Source organism: Dermacentor andersoni, chromosome 6 (assembly GCF_023375885.2).
Source record: "Dermacentor andersoni chromosome 6, qqDerAnde1_hic_scaffold, whole genome shotgun sequence".
Lineage (NCBI taxonomy): Eukaryota > Metazoa > Arthropoda > Arachnida > Ixodida > Ixodidae > Dermacentor > Dermacentor andersoni.
Window position 1 is genome coordinate 35,509,869 of NC_092819.1, and position 25,027 is coordinate 35,534,895.

Sequence of the window (25,027 nt, forward strand, 5' to 3'; positions counted from 1 at the left end):
TTCCACATGCCGGCTGCAATTTGACGCGGCCAGGAGGCATATATGCGCACAAGGTACCTAATGGTAACGCATCAAACTGCTCACAGCCCCAATCCTTTATTACACGCATATAGCGTGGAAAGATGAATTACTCACGCTCTAAGTGGGCACGGAATACGGACCGTTTCGCAGAGCAGCCGGCTCCGTAAGACGGCCGCCATGGAAATGAGCGGATGTGACATCATGGGTTATAGCGGACGTGACGTCATGGGTGAACGTAGACATTTCGGGCACCTTTCGTCTGCTGTGCCCCGGGCACAGCAGACACGGCCCTGTACGAAACTACTACGCTTCCAAAAAACAGATTCGAAACCGAAATTCGCGTCATCCTTTATTAAATTAATGCGTAGTTCGTGATTTACATAAGTCACGGACTTAGTGATCGCTTTCTGTAAACTTAATATTAACTCATCACCTTCATAAAACCTCAGGTATGCGTTTTTAGGTGACAAAGCATACGGTGACCTGTACTTGTTTTCAGCTCTTTCAATAGTAATTGCGCTGGCCACATTGACCAGTAGCAACAGGGCGGCGCCCTAGAGGTTCCCACTTTTCCGGCCCAGCTTTTCCTCTAGAGTTGTTCTACTAACTCTATGCTACGTGATTTAGGTTTGCAGCGGCCACCGCAGCTAGCGCTCGCAGCCGACCCGGGTTAACCCGGGTCGGGAAGAGTTAAAGAGGAGAGTGGCAGGAACCAGCTTCTCGGCTCACGCGGCAGGCATCTAGTAAAGGAGGCGTTGGTTCAGCGCTCGTGCTGCCATTTCGGCAGGCGAAAAGCGCTTGTATTGGCGGTAAATGAATAAATTCACAAAAATAGAAAGAAAACAGAAATTTGCGAATGCTTTGCGTTTCAATAGTGAAACTAGAGGAGGAGAGCGGTGCAAGAAATGTAAACAACGAGCATAGGTGACAGACGCAATGCTGTCCTTTCTTTAACGCTGCGAGCCCGGTACTTCCCAGTAACGAACGGCATGCGCGTTATCAGCATGACAGCGTTCCCGACAGGAAAGTAGCGGGGTGGCGTTTTCAAGAAAGGAAACGCATCAAGGCAGATGAAGATTATCGTTGTGTGCCAGATATACACCCCAAAGGGTGCAAACTTTTTTTAGAGTACACTCTAAGAACAGTTTACACCCTTTGGCTTGCCCCTTCTGCCACACAACGATAATCGTCATCTGCCTTGGTGCGTTTCCTTTCTTTATCGCTGCAAGCCCGGAACTTTCCAGTGATGAACGGCACGCGCGTTATCAGAAGGGGCACTCCAAAGGTGTAAACTGTTCTATGCTGATAACGCGCGTGCCGTTCGTTACTGGAAAGCCTCCATAAGAGACTGGAAAAATTGTTTTAGAAGATTCATAGAATAATCCAGCTTTATTGAGTTGATTGCAGATAGCCTAATGCCGTAGATAACATTAGGATTTACTGCTGTGTGCCGCAGTCAAAGGCAGATGATCTGGTAAAAGCACAGAGTTTCTTACTATATGTTATAGTGATAAACTCTATGGGTAAATTAATGTATCCCCGAATAATTAAGTCCTCCGCCCGATATGTGCAATAGGTTGATCGAGTCTGTTTCAAAGAAAGCTGAACATATCTTGTCTTTACTGTCGTTGGATGTCTAGCTCAGTAGAAAGCTTACAAAAGCGATCCCAATGCTTTGAAACGTGCTTCACTGCAAGTCTTAATTAAATTGCGTCACGGAACTCTTTTCAAACTGTAAAGCTAGCTTTTCTGCGTGGCACAGCAGCAGCATAACGGTGGTGTGGAAGGTATACGCAGTGAAGCTGTGTGCATAATTCTCTTTTTGAGCTCACGACGCATTCACGGACAACTTTTAAGAGTTAAAATGAGTGGTAATTGTTCTGTCGTCGAACATTACGGTGGTTTCAAGTTTCTAAAGAGCGCACAAACGAATTTTACAACGTATACAATGAAACTGTTGTGTACTTTACGAACTCTGTAAACAATGTGACTTATAACAATTTGCAAGATCTGTGCGGTTTGCTACTGCTTGAAAAGGGCAATATATGAGCTGCTATTTAACTCTATTTTAGAGAGCTGCGAACTGTATATATACACGCTCCGACATTTTTTAGGTTCGGGAAGTCAACTTTTGGAGCCAAGTGACCGATCAAAGCCTTGTGATATCACTGTCGCTGTGTTCGCAAAAATCATCAGCTAGACAAGCAGTTCGTCACAATGCAACAGCCGCCGTACTAATTACAACGCCGCACCAGTCAACCGTTGAGTAGCAGACGATGGATGGATGGTGGATAGATGAATGAGGCTCAACCCTTTGAATCGGGCGGCGGCTACACTCTACACTCTCAGGTAAAGTTACACCCTTTGGCTTGCCCCTTCTGCCACACAACGATAATCGTCATCTGCCTTGATGCGTTTCCTTTCTTTAACGCTGCGAGCCCGGAACTTTCTAGTAACGAACGGCACGCGCGTTATCAGAAGGGGCACTCCAAAGGGTGTAAACTGTTCTATGCTGATAACGCGCCGCGACGGCAGCGGTCTTTCGACATGCCGCTAAACGGCGGGCCTCCTGCAATCTTTGTTGACTGCATACCGCTAAACAAGTAGTTGTAGCAGCTGCCATCTGTCCCTTTTGGTAACTGGTAATAACTGATGCAATGCATATGAGCTCGCACGTAAGTACGTGCGAATCGCGCTGCAGCGCGAGCTCGTGCGCTGCTCGCTTGATGTAGCTTTTTATGACAGCGCGCGAACATCGATCTGCTGTAATCAATACTACCTTGCTGCGCTGCCTCAAGATGCTGGCTTGAGGTCAAGTATGAGCACATTTAACTCTCTAACCTGTGCTGCTCGTAGTGGGGTAGTGAATTGTCACCGAATCAGCCCGGCCATTTGTGGTCATTTGCACACACCTGGTCACTTCACCACTTCGCATCGGTCGAATTGTTAATTGTCGCTGTGGCCGGGTCTCGAATCGTGAATTCCCAGCCATGCCTGCTGCTATGTCGGTCTGCTGTCGGGACTGTAGGTGCAGAAGACCGAAATTAATTTAGAACGCAGATAATCAAGCAAGCTTCAAGACAGGCGAAGCAGTCAGCATGGCGCGAAGTTTCGCTTACTCAGCGCGACGAACTGCAGCTATGCAGCGCGCCCGACGCTCCACTTCGTGAGGCCTTGAAGGAAAACGGTAGAATCTGATGTTGGGATTCAGGCCTTCTTGTTCATGGCAGCCCACGACGCAGAAGTAATGAGGGTGACGTCTTTTCGAGGCTGGGCTAGGTCTCTCCGGATCGGCGTCACCGATACCTTCTGCTCCCAGCATTACGTCCCACGGCACACGGAGAGTCAGTTTTCGTTAAAGTATAGGCTGCGGCGAGCTCGCAGCGTGGTCAGCATGGTCTGTGAGAAGTGACGAGCGTTTTCGCACTCGCAACAGGGCAGAAAAAAGTGCGAATCGACGCAAAACTCGGCCTAGAAACGTGCTTCGCCACAGCCAGGGCTCAATACGACCCAAGCTGGTACGACCCAGATGTCGTTTCCCGCGCCGCCACCAGGCGCCGCTACTATACCTCAAACTCCAGCGCAAGACGCCCATAGCAGAAGCAGACGACGCCGGCGTCGGTCGTCTGCTGTGCGGTACTTCACAAGCGTCATTGCGCTTTCGATACACATTTAACTTTCTAAGCAACTAGAAATTATTCAGACGTCGCCTGCATTTTGAAATTTATATTGTAAGCGAATAATATTCAGAAAGTAAGTAAACATTTTTCTGGCATCAGTGCAACTACCCTTAGAATCCAGGCGGCGCTAGCGTCGGCTGCGAATCTCACGGGCTCACGGGCTTGTGAACGTCTCGTGCGGTGGGGGCGCGTTTGCCGGAAGTCAGTGACACTTCCGCTGGGGACTACACCTACAAAATCGAATGACAAGACAACTGGAATGGGTTCGTTAACGTTTCTTGCGTTTTCTCACGATATAAAGCGACATATTCTTGCTAAATGGTAACCCGAATGTGTTTGACTCGTGCCGAGAAGAATGCGATAACCGACAAATGTCTGTGAGAGACATAAAACCGTGTTACACCCATCGCCGAGTGGCCATCCCGCCGCCGTCAAGCTTTTGTAGTTTTTCAGGGCCAAAAAGTATAAGCGATTTGACAGTGTCGCGTATTGTTCATCGCATTTGCGGACGCTCGTACACGAATACGAGACAGCATTGCCCTTAATTAAATGTTAAGCGAAGCGCTCAGTGTGAGCAAGCGTCAATAAACGGGGAAAAGGCAGAGTGCACTTTTTTTATGTGTGTCCCAGATTCGATTTTCTCTTTATTTTTCAGCCTGGTCTGTCGGTTCAACAAGAGGAAGTGGGGCCTAATTGTGTCAACTCAGCTGATAACGAATGGGGGCCACACTGGAGGACGGGTTTGGGTTGTTTTGACCGAGCTCATCGCTGGCAAGGACTTTATATTCGTTCCGTCAACTCCGGGTTGATGTTCACGCGGCTTTTACTCAGCAGCGGTACTCCAGCAACGTCACTTATTTTTAAAAATATTTTTCTTTTTACGGGAGCATGTTAGCAGCGTGCGTGTTCATTTTTTCGCATTTTGTACGGCGGCGATCACATGCGTGGTTCTGCGCGACGAAATGTTTCGAGCAAGCGTCAGCCACACTTCAAGCTGCGGCGTAAATTGTGGCACTCCCGGTTTGACAGGAAGGCCGCTGAGCGCTCAAGTTTCCGAACCGTTTGCCTCGCGTGCAAATTTCGCGCTATTTCGCTTCATAATGCGCGCTTACTGCGTTAATTTTTTGTGTGCCGCGAGCATAGCTCGAGTACAACAAGTTGCGAAAACAGCAGCGTCAAGCGTTCCGCAAGAAACGCTTCAACGAGTGAGCTGTTGACGCAGGAGCTGAGTAGGCGAAGCATCGGGAACGACCTTCGGACCATCTTGCGAAACTCTTGAGGGATGAAAGCAGTCGCTTGCTTATCTTTGAACCGATGATGACTTTCATTGGGAAGGTTATCAGCTCTCCAGGAGTAGAAATATAATATCGGCGTGTGGAGGCAAACCGGAACAGAAAGTGCGGAGAAGAGTTCCGTGTTTAACGCAGTGAATAAAAACAGTTCGTCTCCTGTTTTATCCCTCATGCGAAGGAGGTAGCATAGCAGGCTGCGCTGTCGAAATAAGGGGGGGGGGGGGAGGATTAAGGCTTGCCAAAAATAAGTTCAAGCAGAAATCAGCATCCCGCAAAGGCCAACTGAACTGAGGCAGACCTGCGAGCATTACCAGAAAAGAGCTGGAAGCTATTATATTCAAGTATGTTGGGGATTACTGAGTAAGCCGTTAATTTGTCATGGTTATTTTTTTACAATCTTTTTACGTGATTTATCTCTTGGTACTGACATGTCTGTTTGCCTAAATAATTACATGTCAACATCTGTTGTACTGAGACAAGTGATTGCTGGCTGCAATTTTAGACCATTGCGCTACGTTAAAACTGTGTTGCAGTTCTGTGTCAGCCCACCCTCTTATATATATTTCTTCATTTTCTAAGCAAAGCTCTGCAGTATCATCTGACTAAAAGACCTTATTTCACCAGTCTCCCATCAGGCACATACATTTGCAGACACATTTTACAGAAGTTCCAAATACCTTAGCTCTCCGAGTTTAGAATATACGAAATAAACTGCAGCAGGGGGCCTAAAAGGAGTTGTGGCATGTTGTTTACATGACCTACACCACTAAGCGTGCAACGTAGGCTGTTCTACTGTCAGTTTGGTTAACTAAAAGGAGTGTTTCCATGAAGGTTATTGGCATGAGCAATAACTTAGGAGCAGGGCATGTGAAACCTGCTTATAAAGCCAATGCACGAAGGATTGGTTGGTGCCCCTGCACACACTTCTATATTGTATTAGACTTTACAGTGGTGAGCCCGAAAAAGCATGTCAATCTTCTAGTTGTCTGGGCCTGTGCCTATACCTCTTCTACCTCAAAGTGAAATGAATTTTCTTTTTCCCGAGTTTTGAATAGACTAGAAAGCCTCACATAACTTTTTTGTAGCTCCATAGCTGCAATTTGATAGTGTTTTATAAGCATTTCCTTGCTAGAAACTTGCTTCATGTGCGCGGGCATTATTACTTACCCATACAGAGGCGCTGAACAGGAGGCGTGCTCGGGTGGCATTCAGCTACCAGCCCCAGAACGAGGATGAGCTGCAGCTGGAGGTGTCAGATGTCATTGAGGTGCTTGAGGAGGTCGAGGAAGGCTGGTGGAAGGGTGTGCTCAAGGGCCGCATAGGTGTCTTCCCCTCCAACTTTGTCGTTCTCGAGGAGGCTACCCCGGCCTCTCCCCGTGCGGTGGCCACGGCGACTGCCAACAACCAGTCGCGCTGGGGAAACTCAGTCACCTCCGATTTCCACTCAGAAAAACCTGAATCTTCGGGGGACATCACAGGTAAGTAGCATTCAGTGCACTCCTTTATGCTTACTTTGGTAATCTTTGCGAAGATACACATTTTCTTGCTTAAGGCTGACTGTGATGGAATTTTACTTTGGCTAGATTGGTTATATTTAAGTAGCGTATACTATTAAGGCAATTTTTGGCAGTGTTGCAGAGTGTTCTTATTAATGGCCTGATTAAAAGACTGCACATGGTTGTTATCATGTGATGCAAATCCCACTAGATCGCCCCTGAGATTTTTAGCTTGTTTCAGGTCCCGCCTAATCTTGGTGTTCATGCAGAGAAGCCATGCTAGTAGTTTTCGGCGTTCAGAGTTCTGTATGATTTCCAGTGAGTGACAATGAGGGCAGTTTTTTTCTTTAGTTTCGGTACCAAAAATATATACTTCTGCTAGCTTTTCATGACGCATCCACTCTTATTTAAACTTATATAAAACAAAATTTTGCCCAGAGGCTGCTTTATATCTTCACGATCTGAAACTCGGCATTTTATGCACTTCAAAATTTCATTGTTGCTTTGGATACTACAAAGAATCTATAGATCAGCTTTGGGCTGATTAATTACCATTTTTTTTTGTAAACACTGTAGGCCTGCTGCCTTGGCACAGAGGTTGTGCTGCTGAGAATGAGGTTGCAGGTACGATGCGTGGCTGCAGGGGCTGCACTCCAGAGGGCGAGAATGCAAAAATGCTCATGTTCCATGCTTTCAGTGCACATTTAGTGAATCCCAGGTTGTCGAAATCTGGACACCGTCACTACCATGTCCCCCGGGCTTTCACTGTGCAACTTCGGGACGTTAAACTTCACAGTTTTATGCTCTATTAACGTTCCTTCTTAGGGAGAAATTTACAATTATCCTTGTCAGGTGACAGTTAAATTTATTGACTGAAAACTTACTTTCGCCACATTATTACATCTTCAGAATCGTAAGAAGCATACTGCACAATAGAATAAGAGTTTTCAGTTCTTTAGTGAGTTTTGACCAGATAACAGAATGTGGGCTCCATGCGAAAGCTCACTGCAGGAGCATCAGATATGAGAGCATCAACTATTTCATGTCTTGCAGGCTTGAAAACCGCCGATCCAGCCACTTATAAGTTATGACTGGTGCAACACATTGTGAAAAGCAATGAAAGACGTGAACCTGCCACATAGAACGACATACTCACACCATGCAAAAATACACAACTGTCTACCTTCCCATTCGTTTTACTAAAACATTTTGCACATTTCATATAAACTTGCAGCGCGATTCCAATCAGAAGTGTTTCAAGATGCATGCGACGTGCTTTACGTATTATTACTTTAATGAATGCTTTTGCTGTTGATGCACTATCTTGGCGTACACAATTGTGTACATAGCTCCCAAACAGTTTAAAACTTTCAAGTACTACAGTAAAATACCACTTGAACGAACGTCATTTAAGCGAGCTGTTTAATTGTAGAAACTTTTTTAAATCCCTCATCGAAGCACCATTGAACCACATGCAAACGCCTTTCACTTCAACGAAATTCAGTGCAGTGCGTATTTCAGTTTTATGAACGTATTCTGTGGCATTATCCTATGTCTTCTAGGTCATATTGATCACTTCAAGTACAACCCGCATTTTTGTAGCATATTTTTACGTTGAGAATCGTGAACTGCATTCACTACAGTAGCACTAAGGTCTCTTCTAGCTTTTCACTAATCACACATTAACATCCATGGCCATAAAGTTGTTCATTGATGATCTAAAATAAGCTGAGAATATTTGATTGGCCCTGAGATGTGGGCTGCATGCTTTTGGTAATGGAAATGCCCGAATTATGAGTTATCAAAGGTGTTGCTTGAAACGTGCCTAAGTTTGCCTTTCTTTTCCTCCAGGTGACCATTCGCTAGCATCACTAGAAATCAAGCCCAAACCCGTCGCCAAAGGCATTGGATTTGGCAACATCCTGCCGGAGAGCCGCATCAAGGTCAAAAGCAAAGTCACTGACTCGCCCAATGACAAACGCGTGAGCTTGGGAACTGCTGTGGTTGCCTTGCTTTTGCTTTAAATACATGGCACATTGCCATGTATGCTCTTTCAGATGGAAGCCACAGTCATGTGAAGCCAACAGACAATGAAACTAAGGAAAGCAGAGGCTAAATTACTTGCTTTTATTGAAATGTAGAATTGATAAAGTAAAGGGAAAAGAAAGTACACAAAAAGACAACTTGCCGCTGGTTGCCACCTGCGTAACTTTTTCTTTTTCGTGCACTTTTGTTTCCCTTTACTTTATCATTTCTACATTTCAATTAAAACAAATACCATATTTGCACGATTCTAACGTGCACCTTTTTTGAATAAAATGTGCTGAAATTTGCATGCATGTTACAATCGTAGCTCATTCTACTGAGAATCAAAAACAAAACATTCTTACTAAAGAAGAATGGCTCAATACAAGGTAGCTAGCCACACTGTCATCGAACAGTATTTTTCTTTTTTCTTTATGCCTCGGTTTGTGGTCGTCATTTTCCAGTTTGTTGTAAGTGTGGCGTTTCTAATGCATTATATGGCACTGAAGATGACTTTCTGTGGTTGGTAGACAGCGAAAAGGAGGTGTCGTCAGACTACAATAGCAACTAGCCACTAAGATTCAGCTGTGTGGGCATCTGCGTGCCGTTTTATGTTCCATAACGTTGCTTCAACATGCTACGCATTGACTCAGGTTTTGTTACTTGATGTGCATGGTAGAATTGGCACCAAGTAATTTTTTTAACATTTGGCCGGTAATATAACTGTGCAGTACTATCGGGGGCATGGTAGAATTGTGCAAATACAGTAGTTTAGCTTATGCTTTCCTTAGTTTCATTGTCGTTTGGCTTCACATGATTGTGACTAAAAAAATCTGGCCCCACAGTTCTTTTTCTCATTCCTTTCAGGTTGAGAATAAAAGCATATCATTTTGTAAAAACAAGAACTTGCTTCTGGGATCATAGGAAAATTTCCTAAATTTGTTGACCCTGTACGGCTGTGACGTATTGAGCTTACAGGTTGCGAAGTCACTATCTCACTAGTTGTTATCATTATTTTCTTTCTTTCTTTCACTCTGAATTGCAGAGAACCTGCAAAGGAGTACGCTTGTCACTTTGCATCATCTTGAAAAAAACTAAAATAGCGTCGAACAAGCCGATGGTTGTTCTGTAAAGATGGCTGTTCAACACTGAAGTCCAAGGAGTATTGGCAGAAGTTATAATGCAGCTTGTTACAACTACTGTACACCAAGAACATTCACTTTCAGGGGTGTCATAGCACTTTCTTTGTCGTAGCAATTTGTTAGAGGTATTTAAGGCAGTCTAGCTTGAGACAGATTGCTGTCTCATGGAATTTTCTAAAATTTAGTATGCACTGGGAGGTGACTTAGTTGCTGGGAAGATTGTCGTGGGTGGCAACACATCTCTTAAAGGGACTGACAACTGGCCAGAATGTGTTGAGACGTTGATGGAAGTGGAACGACCATGATTTATTGTGATAGAATCCAGCACGCTGTTCACAATTAAAGTAGGAATTATAGTTTTAAATTGGCAGAGATACAGTCGAACCCGGCTATATCAAACTCTAAAAGATACGCCTATCAGTTCGATATAGAGCATAATTCGATATAAGCCTGCCAAATAATGGGATGTCATAAAAGAACATACCATATATAAAATCACTATTGATGAAACTAGCTTCGTTTCACATGAAATAGACCTGCATTTTCTTTTGCTTGGGCAATTTCCACATTGTCCACATTGTCTAAAGCAGCTGAGGCCCCAACCTTCCGCATTCGTGCAGAAGCACTGGACTAGTGCGAGCACACCAATCACTTTGGCAAATGTGGTGGGCAAAGGACCGTCGTTGCTCTCCTAATTGTGCCCACTTTCACTTGTGCTCGGTACATGTCGGCAATGTAGTCTCTGTTTTGGGGCTCTCCCGTGGTCACGACACCATCATTTGCACTCACAAACTCGTCCATTGTTGATTCAACAGCTTCCGGGAATTCTGACAGCTCGCTCCAAACTTCGGCAACACCAGCAACGACTCCGTCGCATTCATCAGACTTTACAATCATCACCGAGCACAGCTGAAGCAATTTCGGATGAACCACTCGTACATGGCTGTGCGTACGCGTCGGGCGCCACGGGCACCAGGTGGTGAGTTTGGCCACTTTAGCCTTAATCTCCTCCTTATTCTTCAAGATCGTGCCGAGAGTGCTCCTCGGAATCGTGCACGCTGCAGGGGCATCCGACTTCTCACCACGTTTGACCTGATTTATGATTTCGAGCTTCACGACGAAAGGCAAATTCTGCCGCTTCACCACGGCAAGACTGCGGGAGAAGGCCCACAAGGCGCACACACAATGAATCGGAAAAGCAGCAAGACAACTCGCACTTACGCCATCTTGCACGACGAGGGCACAAGAGCCTCTGATTGGCTGTCTGAGCAAGCGCTACGGTCGGGCCAGGATAATTTTTTGCGGGGGGGGATGTCGACGGCTCGTCCGAGGCAGTGCGGTCACGGCAGGGGGAGCGGTTGGATCTAGCCACGCTGCTGGGTTTCCCCGCCACTGCAAGGGAAATCCAACTTCTGGGGGCACTTTTTCGCCGCTTGACATTTGATATACCGGGAGTTGCTACTATTTTTGTTCGATGTAAGCATAACTTTTTCAATATATACTCTTTGTAACTATACTGTGTCCAGAAATTGTTCGATATATAGAATAATTCTATGTAAACGGGTTCGAAATAGCCGGGTTCGACTGTAGTCTCAAAAACCAGTTACTGGCGAGGCCTGGCAGTAAAATTCTGATCCTTCGGATGTAGTCAATGAGATTACTGTACGGCTGTTATTAAGTACAACATAATTATTTCTTAAAATTGCAGTTGCTATATTATTAGACACTTGCGCATTTTTGTATGCTTCGGAAATTAAACATGCACGCATTACTACAGCAACGTGCTGAACGGCGTATCATGTGCAAAAGTGTCGTTTCGTTTTCGATCCAACTAGTTTCGTTTTGACTAGGTAAATGCCAACACAGTTGGACAGGAAACCACAAAAACACATAGCTATTATCGCAGAAATACTTTAACACTTCGGAATACGTGAATAACATGAACATTGACTTGATAAACAAAATACCTTCTCACAGTTACAACCGCACTTGTCGTCTACCTCCCGCTAATGCCGGCATATAATTGCTATTGTGCTCACCTATCACCGTTTTCAGCATGCTTCCAGTGAAGGACTACATCCTCACTGCAGCTCGAAAAATTATGATAAAAAATGTTCCACAGCATTTTCCGTGCTACCGCTTCATGGTTAGACACACTGACCAGTAAGCTTTCCATTGCAATAAAAAAAATATGTACAGTCGAATCTCAATAACAAATCACGCAGGATCACCGAAAATCGTTCGTTATTTTGAAATATTGTTGTAATGAAAAACTTGCGGTTGTAAGCCAGTGGACAAACCTAGGAATGAAAATGAAGTACCCTGGCAGTAGACACATGTGCAGACAAGCATACTGTCAAATAAACATGTGTCGCTCACTTCAAAGCTGCTTTATTTGAAGAAATCACCTATTTGAAAAAAATCTTCTGGCGCATGCAGCTTGCACGACCGATTAGGAATGCATCTACATCTTCTACTTTGCACATTGCACTGAGCGATGAAAGTGCAGACTTTGTTCATGTGCACTAAAACATAACTGTTTGACACGATATCATCTTCTGTGTTTGCTCACCCACAGTCGTCATTGCCACTGGAGACGTCGCGAACGCAGTTAACAATCTTTTCGGTTGGCAGGTCCGCCGCTGTTAGTGCTGCCCTGTCGCTATCCACGTAGTCGTCGAAGGAAGAGATGACGAGTAGCAGTTCCGCAACCTCTGTCCACAGGTCTCTTGGGTTGTTGTCGGTCACCTCCAGGTCATCCTGAAGCTGCACAGGTGCTTTGACAAGCCCTACTTTTCACCAGCAGTTGCTAATTGTGGACGCCTTGAAATTCCACCAAGCTCCTGTGAGCATTTCTGCTGCCTGGCGAATATTGGTTGAAGTCTGCTGCCTTAGGCGGAGGTTGATAATCAAGCGCTGCACAAGGTGCTTACGAAATTCTGCTGTCACAGTCTTTATAATGCCCTGCTCTAGGGGTTGCAGCAAGGACGTGTTGTTTGGTGGCAGAAACTCCAAGCGAAACTGCGTCAAGCGAGCATTCACAATGTGAGCAGAGCAGATGTTGACAACCAGTAGAATTATTCGGTCATCCCCTCCTCATTTGGTTGTCAAGTTTGATGAGCCACTCGGAAGGGAGTTCTCTGGTCATCCAGGCTTGTTTGTTGGTGTGGTAGTCGTACGGTAACAACATGATGTTTTTCATGCAGCAAGGCTTCACGTACTTGCCGATGACGAGCGGTTTTTCTTTGTGCCTGCTGCATTGCAGCAGAGCAAGACTGTCACGCAAAGATGTGACTTCTTCCCTCCTTTGCACTGCTGCCCTTTGAAGTGCATTGTCCGGTCTGGCAGGAGCTGATAAAAACATGCAGTCTCATCCGCATTGGAAATATTGTCTTGAGAGTATAATTCAGCCACCTCTAGAGAAGAATTATTGGCCTAGGAATACGCACCTTCTCTGTCAGCAGCCTTTTCCTCGCCCGAGACTACCTGCCAGGTTATTCTGTTCCTTCGGCGGAAACGAAAAAACCAACCCGTACTCGCGTCGAACCCAGTTATTTCAAGTGCATCGGCAAATTCGTGGGCTTTTTCTTGGAGCATTGGGCCAGACACTGAAACGTTTTGCAGTCTGGCATCTTTGAACCATGTGAAAAAAGCGTGGTCCACATTTTGAAAGTTTCCCAGTCGCAGCCGTTTCCTCATAGGAGCGAGTAGCGATTCCCGGTGAAACTTGACAATGTTGTCTCAGTCTTTCAAAATGGTCGCGACCGTCGATGGGGCAGTGCCATGCTGTCTGCACACATAGATTTGGTGTTTCCCTGCATCAATTTCCTGCAATACATCTAATTTGTCCCGCAGCGAAAACTGCTTTCGCTTCTTCTCAGCGCTATCGCTAGCTGCATCCATCGTTGGATCTCGCGTGAACAACGCCAAACCTTTGTCGTGAAGTTCTTGGTGAAGTTTGTAGTGAAGTAGTTGGCACTTGACATTGTGACGATGATAGCTACTGTCACATGGTGATGATGATAGCTACTGCACTCGCGGTTTCTGTTTTACGCGAGAGTTGCGATGCTGTTACTTTTAGCCGAATTCGTAATACTGATGTTTCTCGATTATAAAGGCTAAAATAAACTATGTGCATTACTCTGAAATATGTGCTGAAATATAGGCAATCTGGCGGGAATACTTAAAATATTCGTAAATTTGAGAGATTCGTTAATCTGGGGTTCGTAGTAACGATGTTTGACTGTACCATGAAAAATTGGTTGTCAGTCCCTTTAAGGACAGCAGATAGCCTGTGTTGCCAGCAGATGCAGCCTGGCATTGTATCAACCATTATGGAGGCTGTGCTCTGCCGGGTACAGTAAAACCTCGATTTAGCAAAGTAGATAAAATCTGCAATTTACTTTGTTATATCGAAATATCGTTGTATTGAAATTTGACCTTCTATGCAAATAAGTGTAGTCGCTGATCGATTTTTCTTACATGGAAAGGGGCCGCAGAATTTTCCAAATTATCGGGCAATCGAAGAAAGCAAATTTGAATGAGAAAACAGTTCATTTTGATTAATTTGGCAGTTGGCGACGAATGACACGGTTTCCTGCCACGTCGACGATAACTTCACATAGGCGGTACCAATTAAGCGAAGCCAGCCACGTTTTCACATTCACTCCGCCTCCGCGGCTGATGGCGTCGCCCGCACTGGGACGAGACTATCATAAAAAGCGCCGGCAGCGGGGAGCGAATGCTTCGTCTGCGCCTTGCTCCAATGGGTCAGTGTAACTCGAGATTGCGCAACCTTCAATACTAAACGCACGGGAAGACAGTTTTACATGTCACGCCATCTTGGCATGCCCACTCTTTGCACATGGGGCAGATGATCTCTAATAAAGCAGTGTGCGCGGCTGTGTATGCGCTCAGCCTCACTTACAGCCATACGCATACACGGCCGAGATGCGCACCAGTTTAGTAAGCCCCTCCCCTCGTGCGTGCTTGGATCGCGTTACAGCAAGCTCGCTCCCTCCCCCTCTTTTCCTTTGCTAGCGTGGGGAGGTGGCACTTGTGCGTGAAGCCACCATCTTTATTTCGGGGCACGATAGGATCTTATCGCACTTGGACTTTCTGCGGAACATGATACGGCTGCACTTCGGCGGTCGCTCTTGTTGCACTGCGCGCGATTAAAGGTACGTTTGCGAGCAGCAGCTTATAATTCAATCATTTCAACATCTGTGTCAGAGGAAGTTTTTGAATCAGCATTCCTTTCCTGTAGAAGCGAAATGTCGTTATATTGAGGTTCTAATTACATGGTGTTCTATGGACAAGAGTTTATGAAAAGTTAAATACTTCGTTATATCGAGAATTTTGTTATATTGAAGTTAAACTGTACTAGTGCATGCTCTGGTAAATCAATGCCAATTTTTATCAGAGGGTATTAACTGGTAAAATCAAATTTATTCTTTAGAAAAAAAATTTGCCACGCTGCACTTATTTCTGTGGTCAAACGCAATGTTATTGGCCTTTTAACATAAGTGCTTGGCCATTATTTACGAATTAAATGTATGCACAAATGATATTGTAGTCATGTGCAATGTGAAGGGGAACACTGCATTCGTTTATTAAACAATTACATACTCCAGAGAAGTGGATAATCAGACACCTCGGTTCCTTTTCTTCTTGTCACAGTGGGATCATGGGTTTGGCATGTAAAACTGCAGAAGTTAATATAGCACCTTTATGCAGGGTGAGGGCACCTTGAAAGCCATTTAGGCGTTCCTATTCATATTGCTCTAAGGGGTATGTCGCTTGAAGCTTGTACCATATTTTTGCACTCTGTGCACTAATGTTAACATTTTCTTGGTTTCAAACACCTTGTTCTTTTGTAGAAGTGACATCGTGAAGTTCTAATGTATACTTAGCTCAACTTGACATACAAGTTGGATTTCGGCTGTTGCGCAGTCTGAGTTATGTTGGCTGTGGACTTCCCATGCACCCTTGCTTTGTAAACGACTGCACTGCCAAATATCCTAGCGTGAAATCTTGAGCTCAGCATGTAAATTGAGCAGATGCGGTAACTTTAAAAATGGAAAATTGATCTTAATATCTGCTGTTTATCCAAGCAAGGCATACCATTCCACATATAGCAACTCTCGTGTGTGGAATCATGCTTCAGTGTTTGAATTAATGCTTCTTGAGTGCAAGACATAGTTTGCAACGATTAATATTTTGTTCATTGTTTCATCATGCAAGGTTTGCTAAAAGATAGTCGCAAATATACGTTCATATAGGAGGGTTGCATAGAAGCAGAGCTTTTGATGTGGTGTGAGCATTGTTGCAGACTCCAGCACTATGTTTGCGGTCGTGTGGCCATATTGATCGCATTATATCGTGCTCCGTGTGACCCAGAAAGCAGTGTCGTGGCGCTTTTTTATGGTGAACTGCGCGGTGTTAGAAGGTCTCCAGAGATGATGAGAGCGGTGTGCAGTGCACTTGGCTGCAAGGAAAAGAAAAAAGACGACACAGCCAGGTAGGTGCACTGCCGTCCTCCGCTCAGTCTGCCCTGCAGCACAGACAGAGCACGATTCAGCCTTCTGCCCATACACATTAGCGTTCCTTGCTGAATAGCTGTGGGCATGCACACTGTGGTGTCATCCTCCAGAGAAAATGTTTGCATTCAATCTAACTTGTCTCCATGCAAAGTCTGAAACTTTTGCCCCCTTTCCGGTCATTCTGACCAGAAACTGTTTCGCTAGTTTTGGGCACCGCGAAAAAGAAGACAACTGCACACAGGAAACTCACCGTTCGGGCGTCCCACGACCATCACATGACAGTAGAATTCTCTGCTATTTGCAGTTTGTGCGAGTTTGCTAGTCAGCAAAACCTGCGCAGGCGGCGCAAAGTCAACCGAGAATGAAATCTTTTGACCGCCCGTGTCGTTGCCAAAGCTAACGTCAATAAGTTCTTTTTTATAAAAATGAAATACGATTGGATAAAAAGCATTTTCTTTCGTCTTATAATGCAATGCAATGTTTTTATAACAAGTGGTTGAGTACTCGTGACATAATTTAAATGAGTGCCTTCGTCATCAATCAAGTACTTGAATGTACCTGGGGAGTCTCTAATCATTTACCTCAATTTCTTGATTACTAAGGCTCTGTCCGCAATGATATTGACGCCTTGGGCATTCTCAAGCACTAATTTATCACTTTAGCTTGACTTAACATTTGCCTTTAGTGTCCCTTTAAGCAATGGTGCCTCATGCGTAATGAGAAAATGAGCGTGCAATTCAACTTTGAAAAAGCTCTTCGGGCAGTGGCCAACAGCAGACCGCTGCGGCCGTGTTATGTTTTCGGGAGGGGCTGACAATGGACTGCAAAGGGTCAAGAAGACATTTATTTCACTTACCTCACCTATGACGGCATGGCAGCTGTTGGCAAGCATTCTGACTCTTAGCTCTTGTAACCATCCTCTGTTTCAGTAACTGTGTATCTCCATCGCTTTGATCACTTTTAGTTCGTCGTGCATTACAAAACTCTTGGCACGTGTGCCAAAATCCTTAATTAAAGGGGCCCTGAAACATGTTTTGAACATAGTAAAAGAACATTGCCATTCTGTCGACGGAGGCTCCTGTGAACAAATGAGTCAAGATATTATTGCACAGCATGCAGCAAGGAATTTACAATCATGTCAAAAGCAGTGAACAGTCGCTTGCTCTCACATCCGCAGTGTCGTCCTCGAAAGCACTTAATGGACCAATGCTGTCAGCTGATTTCGTGATCGTGAGAACATTCTCAGTAATACGTAATTGCTAATTTTGAGTTAAACAAATGAAAAATATGTCTACGATATATATGTCCGGACGCAGCCAATAGCATTGGTGGGTCCAGATGCTTTTGCAGACGCTGCATGATAGCATTGTGGCAAGTGATTTTTCGCTGTCTTTCACAATCTTGTAAATACCCTGCTGCATGCAGTGCAGTAATATTTGGCTCACATGTTCACGGCAGCCTCTAAGACAGATTGGCAACATTTTCTTACTATGCCCACAAAGTGCTTCAGGGACACTTTAATAATAGCAATGTTCACACGTGGTAACAACTTTGTCATGCCTAATATCACCGGGTCTGAGCCGTAGGGGTCAATGCCTCCACGTAACTGAACCTTTTTGACATACCGGCACCCTTGTGCACTGTGCAAGTCACGTGCATAGGCACTGAGACACATGGGACATGCTACACAGTTGAATGGCTACACTGAAAAGGGCACGGCTGCAGTTAACTACCTGTGCCTATCCTTGTCATTTATCTACTAAGACCACGGACCGCAAACATGACAGCGACCACCAGTGCTGTGGGTTCCCCTAACAAATGACGGGGAGAGCAACCCTCCTATATTAGTAATGTGCTAGCTCAAGAAATTTCTTAAACATATTTTTACGTTTTGATTAATTTGATGCTGGTGTGTGACCTATTCTATTTTGTGCAAAGGGCTTGCGCTGCTTTGTTTCCTTCATCATCCATTTTCTTGCACTGTCTCTGAATAGTAGTTCATGGGCGTTGTCTTACCGGCAGTGTCCTGATCCTTTGCATGGCATTGCACTTTTTCTTAAATTCTAGGTTAGTTGTTAATATTATAGACTAGTAGATATAGGTGCACGTTAAAGAAACCCAGGTGGTAGAAATTTCCCGAGTCCTCCACTACGGCGTGCCTCATAATCAGAAAGTGGTTTTGGCGCGTTAAACCCCATAATTTCAATTTCATAGACTAGGCTTAATGAGAGCCTGGAGCTGCAATGACAGTTCTGGACACACCAGAGGAACTCCAGGCAATGAAAAATCTGGAACCAAGCACATTGGTTTGCCTAATAGCAAAAATTGTTGCCCTGCAGCAAGAAACCAAAATTTGTTTGGTGGGAAGTGTCCCCGTCAAAGAATAGTTAAAAGTATGGCACTGTGGTACTTTCAACATAAAAGGTGTTTCAATGGACACTTCAATTATTAAGAGATTAACGACATTGAATTTTTTTTCTGCTCAAATGATGTAGCAGCATTGGACACCATAACATATTTCCATACTTGAAGCTAGCCACCATTGCTTGTGACGTTCACCACTGTCATTAATTTTGACTAGGAAAAATTTTTTCTCTTACCCTTGTTTTTAAAAAAATTTGAGTACACCTAAGCACTTCTGATGAGTCATGAATGCAAAAGCATTAATGTCCATTTGAACACCGCTGAGCGGTCTGTCAGTTATGTAGTCCTTGCGGGCAAGCGAGCGCATTGAGACGCTTGGCACGTTTTGATTTGGCCTTACCAAGGTGCAGTTAGAACACAGGTGAGAGCTTGCACGTACAAGAAATGGGTGGATAACACAGGCTTCTGAGAGCAAGGGTGATTGGCGTTGTGGGGATGCCCTCTCCCCTCACGCAACACCTGGCACACTGCTGTGGCAGCAGCTTTTCTCTTTCGCCCTCTCTGCTCCATCGAGATGTGCTCATGCCGTGGCATCGCAGCCCATGGAAACTCCATTAAGGAGCGCTTGTAACGTGGCATCGCAGCCAATGACAATTTAGGTGCCGTTACGGTGCTTCTAATGTAGGATGTCAGCTTTCTTGCTCAATGAGCCAATTTATGCATTCACATTAATAGTTCAAGCAGTATTCACTGAAACACCTCTTATGTTGCAGTCAGCAATGTTTGTGCATGTTGCTTTGATAAATAAGATTTTTGATAATCCATTTGATACTGAAAGAATTTGGTACATAGGCAGCTGGTTTGGTTTCTATGGACAGGTTGCACCATTCTTGCTTTTTTCCACCTAGCTTCTGCACCTAATTGAAGGAACTGCACTCATTTTCACATAATCAACCCACCACCCTCTGCGTCTTTGGTCATGGACCATAACCTACTGTTGACAAAAATTTCGTACTTTCAGATTTTCTTTCAACGAGGGTGCAGGCTTTTCAGAAAAAAATTCAAATCACTAGAGGTGAATATTAACGCAATTTCTGTTGCATTCCTATATGTGCAGTCAAGGATAAGAGTTTGTGGATCGTAGGTGGCCACTGGAAATCTTAATATCGTTGCAGTCAGGGCATGCGACTTGGCATTGAAAAGTGTACTAAGCTTTCATGTGTAGGAACTCTGGAGCAATTTTTAATGCTAGGCTACCCACTTAGACCACAAAAATATCCTGTTTTACTGGAGCATTTATGTTCCACAAACTTTGTTCTTGACTGTATGCTTTGTGGCTAAATGTTCACAATAGTGCTCAGCCTTTTAAGAAAGAGAGAAGATGCTTTTGTTCACATAAGACATGCTTGAAGAGCGTGCTCGCATTAGGCTATCGACTGAGTATTACCTCCTTACAGGAGCATGTGCATGCCTGTGAACATAACACATGCACAAGCTCCTTAGTGCTGATATGAGGCGATGCTATTCTAAAATGACCAAATTGCAGGGTGCACGAGGTATTTGAGGGTACAGCTATGATCGCCATAGACACTAACATTTTCATTCTGTTGGTCTAGGCACTTAGATTTATCTTCAGCCTACCCCTTTGTCAACTACTTAGCATATTTATTTCAATGTAGCAACTTCATGTCTGACGCAAGAGATGAGACCGCATGCAATCCTAGCCACCTTGCACACCGGCCACAGCGAATTGGAGAGCACCAACTTCTCGATTTTAACAAAGTACTGTTTTCTGCGTTAAACAAGAGATCAATGCAGACTATCATCTGTAACAAAAAAAAAAGTGCTTCCAGGGATCAGACGTCATTTGTATGGCCGAGTTTCTCCAGCAGGTGGAGGCCATCATGAGTGAGAAACCTGAAAAGCCAGTGACAGTCATTGCCAAGCAGCACCTGATGGCATAGTCAACAGTGAGGTTTTCTGTCCACGAGGGCATTAGGCACCACTCCTAAGCAATGGATTTGCTTCCTCTCACAGGGCCTATACATGACCTAGTGCTGTGAACTTCTGTGGCCACGTAACTCTCAACTTAGTGTCACTGTTCCCACTATTTTAACCTTCTATGTTGACATGTATGGGGGCGTCACTGAGAGGGAGATTTAAGAGCAGCCATACAATGCCAAAGCTTGTTATTAAAGGCTGCTATTTTGGAAGCACTAGTCAACATCCACAAAAATTATCTGGTCTGTACCTAGAGCTGTTATCGAAGCCAAATTCATTAATTGAAATTGAAGCTGGTTATATTAAACAGTCTTAGGAAACAGTTGTAAAAGAAACAAAGTAAAAAATTTGGAATGAATATATATACATGTGTGAAATATATGTCTGAAATAGTTTTGCTGTTCCTCACATCGTCATAAATACCGTGTGCTCCCAGTACAGGCAAAGGGTTCCTATATTGTTTCTTTTCTCTACCACCTCACATTTAAAAATAAATTTTGCAATTTGACTTTCTGTACGAAGATGTCATATCTTGAGGGCCTTATTGTCTCTTGATTTCATTGAACCAAATTTGATTTACCTGACTAAGGCTTGTGTTGAAGCTAGGTGGAGATTCATGGATGAAATGCAACAAACACTGTCTGATTTCAAATGCTACAAAGCAGTAATAGGAGAAGCGTGCTTAAGTAAGGGACTCTAAGACGAGATATATTTTTTTTTAGAAGGGCAGAAAGGAATGCATATGCAAATGCATGTACAGAAAAAGACGTGGTCAGGTCATCTGTGATTGAGATGTGTCGTACAGCATTTTTTCTCTTCTTGCTGAACGACTCTCTGGCAACTGTGTGTGTGCTCTTGTGTGTGCGAACTCGAACCGCCTAAAATAGAGTGGTTTGCTTTTCAGAAAGAGCTGTCAGTGGGGAGCTCTCGCAGCGACTGTGCTTTCCTGAAACCATATTGTAAGCCTCAGATGATTATTCCCCCTAGCCTTTCGTTGTTGCATGTCAAGGCTTGGGTGAATAATCATAGTGTAGAATTGTAGCTAGGCTTGTACTGACTAGTGTGTGTGTGAATGTGGTACGTCCTTGCAGGCTCTGGGGCCACTGAAGAAACCTGCGCCCCCCGTGCCATCGGAAACTTCGACAGAAGCCCCAAAGTTGCCTCCAAAGCCGAGTGAGTAGAAACTATGTTCACAGCAAAATGGAATATTTTGACTATACTTAACACCCTTCGTTTTTGGGTTTATGCATTTTATAATTTCAGAGGGGGGGGGGGGGGTAAAAATTGGGTGTTATACTCTGAGAGGAAAACCGTAGGAGAAATCAGGTTCTAGTTGTCTGGCAGCCCATAGTTCAAGATTTTTCTGGCAACTTTCACAAAAATATTGTTACAGGGTTAAAAATAGTCAGACGTATATTTACAGGATATTTACAATAATCATAACGGCTGACAAGATGGTAGACAGCGCGCGAAGTCCAGAGTGTCGTCTTCTTCCGACCAAGCTGACGTCTTCTTCGTCAGCGTGTCACAATATGATCTCCTTCTGAACACAAAACATTTTATTCAAAGAAGCGAAATCACTGACAGGAATACATAATGACGGAGAGCTGATTTCAAGGTATGTGATAAACTTATGTATACAAGTTTCACTGGAAGGCATTATTTACTTTTAAAAAGAAGCTCGCCCCATATTTGGTTGCTGACGTCTTGCCCACTTTAATCACAATGCTCCAGAAATGATCACTGTGATGCTTTAAAAGGTGTCTTTTTCGCCATCAGCATGTTACACTATGATACTGCTGCTTACTATCTTGAAGTTATTTCGATGATTGTCAAATTAAGGAATAAGTGTAGAAATAACTGTAGGTTGGAATTGCCACTTGAAGCTGCCGCTGATCCTCTTAAGTGTTCTTGGTAATTTGTGATATTTAAAAATTGCTGAAAGACGCTATCTTGTCATTTTGTATCTGCCAGCATATTCTATGTGCGCCGCAGAGTGTGTGCAGACTTTTGCGTCTATGTTGACTTTCTCTGGTTGGGGTCAGCACATGTTAGCCTGTCTCGACGGCCCAACTCGCACTTGTCCAGTGCTCTTTGATCACCGCTGTCCTTTCGACCGGTAGACCTCGTGCGTCCTCATCAATCTTTCCTTGGCAGAACAATGCTTTGTTGGCCGAGTGTATGCCGCACATTTTCCGAGACTTTCCGTTAGAGCATGCTTGCGTTTTTTTTTAGGCAGCTGCAAAGAATGTATGCTCATGAGCTTTGCAGCCCATGCTGCTCTGAGGCTTTTGCGTCTGCTTCTGCTGCAGTACGGGAGCAAGCCAAGGTGCTGTACGCGTATGAGGCACAGAACGACGATGAGCTGACGATCAAGGAAGGGGATGTGATCACGGTGTTGACAAAGGAGGTGGAGGACAAAGGCTGGTGGAAAGGGGAGCTCAATGGCAGAGTCGGCGTGTTCCCGGACAATTTCGTCAAGCTCATAAAGGAGGAGGTGAGCTGATGGCCCCATCTGCTGCAGTAGCGCAGTGGCTATGGTTTTGCGCTGCCATGCTTGAGGTCACAGGTTTGATCCCAGCTGCGGTGACCACATTGCGATGGGGGGTGGGGGGAAGCAATAATGCTTGTATGCCGAGCATTGGGTGCATGTTTAAAAAACCCCAGCTGGTCAGAATCGGATCTGGAGCCATGCCATTACCATAATCTGCCATCTGTAGGGTGAGGCACCATTTATATATATTGCAAGCAAGACGATTAGTCCTGTAATACTATATATCAGGTGCTGACTCCTGATGTGTAAATGACAGGATAAAGCTGACAAGTGTGAATGTGAGCTTTAGAAAATCTTTCCTGGGAAACTTTTGATTCGAGTGTTTCTCATGAGCATCTGCTTGAACCTGGCAGACCCTTTTGCACTCCAGTTATGACTGCCGTATCTTTGTGTGTTAACCCTCACCGAAAATTTATGAAATTTTATAACCCTTAGAGGGTAAATCTCCCCAAAATATGTGTCCCTTGGAATGAATATCTTTATTGCAGCTGTAATGTCATTAAAGCTACTTATATTGAGAAATAATATTTTAAGCGAGATTAATGTGGTGAAAAAAAATTTGTGTGTGCTTGTGCAATGTAGATGATTATTTTTCCATATGCATAAATACGCCATTAGTAATGTTTTTTTACAGATATAGTAATATTTACGTGCATTATTTTAATCATCAAAATAGCTTTGAAACTGCAATGCACAGCTATCAAGTTGACAGATATTCATTTCTGTTTGAATGCTATAAGGGATAACAACAGTTACAGTCTACAGGAAGAAACGCCAATTCAAGTGGAGGCTCTTAATTTTGAATGATTCTGCCCTGGAGAACCATGGTTGTTCTGGCATAGCAGCTCCTCTGTGAATGCATGAAGCAGATCACTTCTGCAGATTAGTTTCCAGCAAACATGCTTTGCTTTAAGCACAACGCTCTACTACATGCGTGTGATCGCACACGGTTCCTTCGTTTCATTACACTGTCATTCCCATGGTGCATTAGATGTGATCACATTTCAGTTGTTTCTCACTTAAAAGCTTCTCATTTTACCTGGCACACAGTTATGGCAGTATTAAATTTATCAACTAACATGCCCTTTTTTTTAGCCTTATAAACTTCATGCAACCTTTATAGTATTTAACTTTGTTGAGAAATTAAAAATATTGTACATTTGAGGGTAATTTTTCTAAAATATTTGATTTGATTAAAGGATTTCTCTATTTGAAGACCCCTAGTTGGCCATACTGGAGGTGTGAGAGAGGGACCACATAATTTCGCCTTCAAGTGTGGCTTTATGGCAAGGCAGATATGCAAAACAAGACACCTTTTGGGGCTTTGCTTTCTGCTGCCATTTGTGCCAGTTCAGTTTTATAAAGAGTTGAAGGATATATGCATGGGTTACGTTTCTTTTTTTTTAATGGTTAATATATTTGTAGATGTTGATAATCTGCTTGGGCAGGTCGTGTGCACAAAAACAGTTAATGCTTTGTTTGGTGCCCAGGTTCCACAACCTGTAAAACCGGAGCGGCCCGAGAAGCCCCCAGGAGGCAAGATGGTGGGCAAGCCCGACCTGCCTGACAAGCCTGCCTTCCAGGAGTATGGCAACAGCTCGGACCGGCCCGTCTCCAAAGTGCCTCCTTTTAAGCCTTCCGAAATTTCTAAGAAAGGTGCATATGCCATGCGCTCTTTGATGATCTGCGAGGTTGCATTCCTTACCTACATCTGTGCAGCTCAGAAGAAAGGATTCCGCATTCTAACATGCTTCAAATTTGCATGAGAGACTCATATACACGTAAAGCTTGCGGTGAACTTTAAACGCTGTCCGTTGTCATTAATGAAGCAATATTTAGATATTGTAATGCTGTGGCCTATTTTGTTGAAGGATCAGTACTAATAGCCCCTTTTCCTGATCTGCATGTAG

At 44.2% G+C, this 25,027-nt stretch overlaps 1 protein-coding gene across 4 annotated transcripts in view; it reads left to right on the forward strand.

The window, feature by feature from the left end:
• The first annotated feature begins 3,865 nt into the window (after positions 1-3,865).
• LOC126521866 (SH3 domain-containing kinase-binding protein 1-like) overlaps positions 3,866-25,027 on the forward strand; it is a 41,995-nt gene continuing 20,833 nt past the window's right edge. For 2 of the 4 annotated variants that reach the window (XM_050170580.3, XM_055066152.2), the window contains exons 1-6: positions 3,866-3,964; positions 6,169-6,471; positions 8,341-8,471; positions 21,655-21,736; positions 22,876-23,060; positions 24,608-24,773. In XM_050170580.3, the coding sequence (XP_050026537.2) occupies positions 3,961-3,964; positions 6,169-6,471; positions 8,341-8,471; positions 21,655-21,736; positions 22,876-23,060; positions 24,608-24,773 (871 nt within the window). In that variant the 5' untranslated portion in view covers positions 3,866-3,960. Of the gene's footprint in view, positions 3,965-6,168; positions 6,472-8,340; positions 8,472-19,364; positions 19,638-21,654; positions 21,737-22,875; positions 23,061-24,607; positions 24,774-25,027 lie in introns of those variants that run through there. The other 2 variants (XM_050170581.3, XM_055066151.2) reach the window with 2 other exon arrangements.